Source organism: Micromys minutus, assembly GCF_963924665.1.
Source record: "Micromys minutus genome assembly, chromosome: 22".
In the NCBI taxonomy this organism is placed as follows: Eukaryota; Metazoa; Chordata; class Mammalia; order Rodentia; family Muridae; genus Micromys; species Micromys minutus.
Window position 1 is genome coordinate 36,668,089 of NC_137957.1, and position 8,015 is coordinate 36,676,103.

General features: G+C 44.0%; 1 protein-coding gene across 1 annotated transcript in view; it reads left to right on the forward strand.

The window, feature by feature from the left end:
• The window catches only part of PLXNC1 (plexin C1), a gene marked incomplete at its 3' end in the record, with an annotated part of 145,967 nt that overhangs the window by 30,266 nt on the left and 107,686 nt on the right, over positions 1-8,015 (forward strand). Inside the window, exons 3-4 of the mRNA XM_080935786.1 lie at positions 3,923-4,057; positions 7,809-7,909. Of these exons, the coding sequence (XP_080791912.1) occupies positions 3,923-4,057; positions 7,809-7,909 (236 nt within the window). The remainder of the gene's footprint in view (positions 1-3,922; positions 4,058-7,808; positions 7,910-8,015) is intronic.

Genomic DNA, 8,015 nt, shown 5'->3' on the forward strand with positions numbered 1-8,015 from the left:
CTATGGAGAACATGCAGTGCCAAGGAGCTTGTTTAGAAGATTGTTGGTAGGTCCTGGCAAGGCATACCTTGGAAACATCAAATGTGTTTAAGAAAGGCTTCCCTGCCCTCATTGGACTGCTGAAGGATGCTTGTGCCTCTTCTCCAAGGTGACAAATAAACAGATCCTGCCACACCCCTTCCATCTTCCCAACAGCACTGCAGGTGTCAATGGCGCAAGACCCTGTAACAGCTGTCAGCAGCTCCCAACTTACCAAACGTGGACGAGTAATGGTGTTTTTCTAAATTATTTTATGTCTCTTCTTATTTTAAAGCAAATTTCAGACACTATGACATTTACCCCAAGATATTTCATTACGCCTCTCTGAGAAATTATGATCGTGTTCCCAACTGTGACTCTAATGTCGTTATCACAGTTAATAAAATTATCTGTAATTCCTTAGGATTATCTACTGAATATAGCTGAAGTTTCACAATTGATTAAAAATACACTTAAAATTATTTGGTTCAAATCGATGTCTGGAGCACATCTGGGTGCCTCTGGCCAAAGGCCCCCCTCCCACTTAATTTTCTCTCTCCCACTGGCTTACTGAAAACCCAGGTTCAAGGACCTATGGTGTCTCTCACTGTGGATTTACCTGTTTCTTTCCTGTGTCATTTAAGCTTGTTCTGTGACTTTTGCTTCCTTAGCTGTGTGGAAGTTAGGACTGGAGACTCCGCTGGACTCGGGGTGGAGCTCAGAGTCCCGAATGAGGTACAAAGAGTGTTCCTGAGGGAGGAAGCTTGTCAGGGTGACTTCCTGAGGCAAGACGGACGCAGCAACCCTTCTTAGGGCTTCCTTGAGGACCCTGTGAATCTTTTCGTTGTTTAACTAGTCTCTCTTTCCTTCTAAACCACCCCTTTCCAGAAGCTCGGAAATCTGTTTAATTCTAAGCTAAGTCATAGTGTAACTTATGAGTTGGTCATGAGTTGGCAAGCCTTGGCGAGTTTACCACTTACTGGCTCAGCATCTGCTTGCCCCCCAAGGGTCCAGGCATGGAACGCTTTTCCATAGGGCAGCCTTGCTCAGGAGAACATTTCTGTCCTGATGGAGGTTTTCTATGCCCACACTCACTAGGGTGGCAGCACTGGCTGTGGGTGAGTCGTGAATGCTTCAGATATGGCTAGAATGAGTGAGAAACTGGATTTTCAATTGAATTTAAATAGCCCCATGTGGTTAGTGGCTGCCATCTTGTAAATCTCAGCTCTAGAGTCATTTTCAAATGAGTCACAGGTCTTTCCTACCACTCTGAGACCTAACTGCTGCTATTTTAAAAGGGGATTTTTTTTTTTCTTTTGGTTTTGGTTTTTTGAGTCGGGGTTTCTCTGTGTAGCCCTGGCTGTCCTGGAACCCACTCTGTAGACCAGGTTGGCCTCAAACTCACAGAGATCCACCTGCCTCTGCCTCCCGAGTGCTGGGATTGAAGGTGTGAGCCACCACTGCCCAGCTTTAAAGGGGGATTTTTTAAAAAATAGTCATACTTAATGTATAGGTCAGTAAGACTGACTTTCACTGAGTGTCCGCAGAATTTGCTGAGTAGTCTTGTGAGATTGGGTTGTGATCCAAATCTGCTGGGCATTGATTAAGCAGATGGTGGTGCGAAGTTACAGGGCAAAGCCAGTGCCAGGAGGTGATGGGTACATGGGGCTGCTTCCTGTGCTGAACGGATAAAGAAGTGGTAATGAAACAGCAAATGCCAAGGCGCCATGAGGGTACGCTGGGATAGGAATGCTACTGCCCAGTGGATGTGTGAGCAGAGCTTTGTCCAAAAAGAATCTGGGGTGTCTTCTTTTTTTTCATACCATATGACTAATGTCTATCATAGTAGACATGTGGGTATTGGGCTGATGAGATGGCACAGGAGTTAAGGGGGCTTGCTGCCCAGCCTGACAACTGGAGTTCAGTCATGGGGACCCGAGGAGTGGAAGGGGAGACCCATCTCTTGTAAGTTGTCCTATGACCTCGGTACTCACATACCCTCACCCTGCCCCCCAGGGCACAGAAAAATAGTGAAAGACTTTTAATAAGACTATGAATTCAGATAGTATATCTGGATGTTTTCCAACTGTCAAAAATGTTGATGCCATCACCTCTTAAAGGGGAAGGTGCCCTACAAAGGGAACTTGGAATCTAGCCACATGCTATTGTGCATTGGATACTTACTGCATGTTAACAATCTCACGGTTTTTGTTCGGGTGTTAACAACCTACACAGTAGTCCCGGTGTATGGATGAGGAAAGGGTAGTCTGGACGGTTGAGTATTACCTCCAAAGCGACATGACAACCACTTAAATGTAAAGCTGGGTCTAACTCAAGTCCCTATCCCAAGTCTGCAGGATGACAGTAGTTATTCATCTGTCCTGCGTACGTGGACCGTACCTCTGTGTCTTGTCAGTCATCCAAGGCCTCATGGCTCCTTCTTTCCCTCCAGAGTGGACAGCAGGACCCACACAGGCTGCAGAGCCTGTGCCACTGTGGTAACTCCACTTCCTCAGGCTTCAGGGACTGCACTGACTGGAACTCTTAAGACAAAACAGATTTCAGGCTGGCCAGGTGGCTCAGAGGTTAAGAGCACCGGCTGCTCTTCCAGAGGATGTGGGTTCAATTCCCAGCATCCACATGGTGGCTCACAACCATCTGCAACTCTAGCCTCAAGGGATCCAGTACCCATTTCTGGACTTGGGGAGCCCAAGGCATGCCTCTGGTACCTAGACATCCATGCAAAAAACATCCATACACATAAAATGAATGAATTTAAACAAACTAGCAAAACCCCTTACACATCATCAGGAACCTAAATGACCTTTGTAGGTGTCACGCTCTTTAAAAGACCCACCGTGAGGCTGGATTCTCCTTTTCCACCCTAGCATCTCCTCACAGTCAGCTGTATTGTATGATTATTACTCCATGTTTATAGATGAGGCTACCTTCCACCCACACCCACCCCATGTGTGTATAGTTCATGAGGGTAGGATATTTTTTACCTGATCTGTCCCCCACACACACGCTGTACCCCATAGATCCAGCCCCTGTGATCTCTGCCATTTTTCTGAGCCCCAAACAGTATACAGACGATCAGTAAATGTTTGTTGACCAAAGATGAATGACACTCAGGTGTCTAATTGCCAAATCTCAGAATACTGATTCCCACCTGCGTCTATTTTATATGTAAACACACACGCACTTGTCTATCCCTGTGAACTTGTCAGGTTACTTTAAAATGCATGGCTACGTAGAACGTGGAGGAGTCACAGACTAACCCATGCAAATAGATGTAGAACAGAGAACTTCAAGGTCACTCTTGGCCTGATGCTAAGGAAGCTGTTAACTTGCAGTTTCTGAGAGAGCCTGGTCTGGTCAGAAAACCTGGAAACAAGGTTCCACATGTAAGAACACTGCCCCAGATGTGAAGTGTGGAAGTCTGAGATATTTGGTGACTTTGTCTCTTGGCCAAAAATATTCACTGTGCTTGGTATTGTCATCCTTGCTGAAGATGGAATTATGAGAGGTTGATAAGAAATATACTCTCACCCAGTTACACATATATGCATATGTACATATATGTATATATATATGTGTGTATGTGTGTGTATATATATATATGTATGTATAGATGAGGCTACCATCCAACTGCACTCCAGTGCAGTGAATATGTATATGTATATATGTATACACACATATGAAGAAAGAGATATTACCTATTTATAGCATTTATCATACTGGCTGAATTTCCAATGGAGATTTTTTTCAGAGTTAGAGGTGTGCTCGCAGGTGTCACATGACTAAAAAGGGTGTGGCTTTAGGATTAAGCTACAGGTCTTACTATTTTGATCTTCAGCATACTTAATAGAAATTATATTTCTTTTTTTTTTTTCAAATAAAGGTTGTTCTTGGTGAGAATTTGACTTCAAATTGTCCAGAGGTTATCTATGAAATTAAAGAAGAAACACCCGTGTTCTACAAGCTCGTTCCTCACCCCATGAAGAACATCTACATCTACCTAACGGCTGGGAAAGAGGTGGGTGAAGATGCTGCTTCCTGCTCCCGACTTACGAATAGGAATTCTCTCACTGATGTCCTTTTACCGGGGTGAAGCTTTTACTTGAGCCTCCTGGTTTATACACCGCTGCAGGCTTAGAGAAGACCTATGGTGGGCCATGAGCCCGGAATTAAAAGCCACAGTGACTGTCACCAGTAACTAAGCAAGAAGTATTACCCATTTAGACAATTTTATTATTGGCTATATTTCCAGTGCCAGATTTTCCGAGGGGCGGGGGTGCTTGCAAATGGGTGCATAATCAGCAAAGTAACTGAATTTACACATTTATTGTGTGGGCACCGAGCGTTTAGATGCATTTATGAGTATGCCCAATGGGACTGGCTTTGGAACTTGAGGTTAATATCAGGTCACAGCCTCATACACATGCATGAACCAGGAAATGCACGTCACTCACCCCACCCCACACACTCGTTTAATTTATCTGGATGTCTTAGTTTTTCTTCTTTCTGCCTACTGGAATGAAAACATTACCTTTTCAACATTTTCTTTATCTTCAAGGAAAGGAAACTATTTTTCCCTGAGTTCTTACAAAATGGAAGTCATTGTGCTTTGTAAGGTCTCTCTGTATGTGCACTGAGTTATGTACATGTGTGTACATATATGTAATAGAGAATACTAATGAAATATGTTAATGAAATTATTACTCCTCTTATATATGAAAAGTCTAAGACTGGAAAAGTTAAGTAGTTCCAGGAGATGTGTGTGTGTGTGTATGTGTCTGTATATACACCTATAATGTTTAGATACACACACACACACACACACACACACACACACATATATATATGATTTTTAAGAGGGCTAGAACTCTGCCCTGATACTAGAAACCTTGCTTTATCCTGGCCTGGTAGTTTTTATCCATGACCCTCTGAACACAGTAAGTATGAAGAAAGTATTGGGGGCTTAGTTATACAATAGATGTCACAAAGGCCCTTCCCCTCCCCCCATTTATCACTGTTCTACATGTGCTTGCCTTTTGAGTCACAGAGTAGGGGCAACAGTATGAAGTATTCTTTAAAAGGCCACATTACTCTTTGCAGCTTGAAAAGTTGGATATATCCAATGATCACATGAAGATGGTCACATCTGACTCCCCCATAGCCTTCTCCATCTTACACCTTACATGGCCTTCTCTGTAGGCCTGCTTTGTACATTCAGACACTCTTCGTTATGTCTCTCCCCTGGGATCCCATATCTGACTTTTGTCTATTCAAAAAACTGTGTTTATTAAGTAACCACCCCCATTCCCAGGCTTTGTTTACCAAGGACATCTCAAAACTGCCAGCCAGAGTACTGCCTGTGCTACCCCACAAAGCTGATAAAACTCCAACCCTCAAAGCAAAGCTCCGGGAATTCTGGCTTAATTGGTGCATAGTTTCCCATTTTGCTTTTTGAAATATTGCACAGAGCTCACAGATTTCCCATCACTATGCACAAAGAGACTTGCAGAGCTCTGAAATCCAGTGCTGTAGGCTAGGCTGAAGACCTGGTGCTGTGGGCTGCAGACCACTGTGAATGCACCAGTAGTTCAGAGATCTTTGCTTCCTAGGAAGTAAAGACTTCCAGTCCCTAATGACTTACAGTCTAAAGACCTTAGGGACAGTTTGCAAGGGGAGGAGGGTGTCACAACTTATTGTCTTCATATTCTTCGGTTTAGCACAGTTGCAAGAGGTTCTCTTGCTTAGCCAACCATGGTGGATCACCCTTGTAATCAGGCAGAGGCAGGAGGATGACAAATTAAAGCTTGGGCTAGATAGTAAGACCCTGTCTACAGAAAAAGACTGAAACAAAAACTTACTAGTTGACTGTGGTTGTGCAAATATGATCACCCAAGAGTCCAAATGCAAGGAATGTCCTTCCTAGATTCTAGAAAGATATTATTTATTTTAAAAGCCATAGGAAATCTATAAAGTGTTATTAATATGTGCCCATTAAACATAATCATATGCAGATATAAGTACTGATGAGAAATAGTTCCACAGTGTATTAATTAGAAAGCAGCTCTAATCTAGTAATCATAGTATCTTGTCCTTTACATAGAGATATGTTTGTGCTTAAATATGTTAAACGGCCGTTCTTGAAGAATGTTCTAGAGATTTGTATTCTCAGAACCCCCTTTGTTCCATTGTTATTAATGTCTCTACAGTATTATGGTGCTGGACAGACAGATTCAACGGCTCACACAAGCCTGTGCTAAGGAAACTTACTGTTCACGTTTGCTGGACCGTGGCACCATTTTCTCCCATGGTAGCAGTTGCTAGTGCTTATGACACAAATTATTTAGTATGCTTCAGACTGTGCTTGTAATAACCCCGTGAAGTCGGTTGTACTAGTGCCATTTTTACAGGCGAGGAAACAAGGTTAGAGAGATTATGTGACAATAAAATCCCCCAGAATTAGAAAGACATTTTGTGAGTTATAAGGAAATAAACATCCTCATTCTTGTTAATTCTGGCTGCATCTGTCAGCAGCGTAGAGGACTGAAACAAGAGGGTGCTGTGATCCTGCGTGAAGTCAGCCTAGGATTGAGGGATCCTCCACAGATATGCCCTGTTTCCACCACAAACTCCCAGAATTCTCCACTTCTCTACTTACACTTCCCAGCATGCACAGCTTCCCACGATAATGAGTTCCACAGGTTTTCTTACTACCTGCTTTGTGATTTTTGCCTTCAGGAAATGTGTCAGACACTTGGACACTCCAAACTTACCTCTGCCTCCGCTAACTTCCAGGATCTTCCCAGCACCATTGACCGACAGATGGGAAAGTGGGGAAGATACTCTCAAGATAGGAAATGGTTTTAATACCCTCCCCCCTTTGTAGTGCTGGGAATTGAACCCAGCACCTTGAGCTAGACAGGGGCTTGACTACTGAACTACCCCCTCAGCCCTGTCTCCTCCGGCTTCCTTTACTTGCAACCCCAATGGAATGGGTGTGAGTTATTGAGCCAGAAGCTGAAGTGATGGTGGTACCCTAATGCCACTTCATTTCTGCATCAAGGGATGGAGAAGTTGGACGCATGCTGCCGGTCCTGGGGCAGGGTCGCTGCTCACTCCCAGATGTTTTTATTTCCATCGTGCCACTAATTACACTGACTGCCCCTGTATGACAACGAGGTGACCTGGCTCCATGACCCCTATGGGAGTAATTATCAGAAGACTCACCTGAGAAGGCTCTTAATAATAGACTCCTAGACCCCGCCCCCAAGCCCGGGAAGAGTCTAGGCCACAGGGAAGTCTGGGAATACAATTGTCTCCTGTCATTTGTTTTCTGGGGATTGGTTCCATGAAGCTCTCAAATTTACATATAACCTGTACGCATCCTCCCGTATACATTAAATTATCTTTAGATTAGTTACGGCGCCTGATAGAATGTCATGATAGAACACAATGTTAATAGATAGAAACCACCCTAGTGTGTTGTTTAGAGAACGAGAGGATTGAAATGCACTGTTCACACACAGGCACAGTTCTTTTTTTTTTTTCAAATGATTTTGATGTGCTCTTGGTTGGATTTTGTAGTTTCAGGCGTCACTGGGGTGACTAGGGATAGATAGCCTTCTGTACTTTCAGAATGTCATCGGACGCCACTGTGGAGACATTCAGGGCTCAAATTGACAAATATACTCTTTGTGTTGTGTGTGCCCCTCCCCACCCCCCACCTGTGCAGCACGTGATTCCATCTGAGCTTATGTCCTCCTCCTTTTCAGGTGAGGAGAATTCAAGTTGCAAACTGCGGTAAACGTAAATCCTGTTCCGAGTGCTTAGCAGCGGCGGACCCCCACTGTGGCTGGTGCCTCCGGCTACAAAGGTATTTCCTGAATCTTTTCTCAGCACCTCACATTTTCCAGAAAGTGTCATGCGGCCCAACACTTGTTGCCCTACTTTCATGATCCATTCCCACGCTGGTGGCAAAG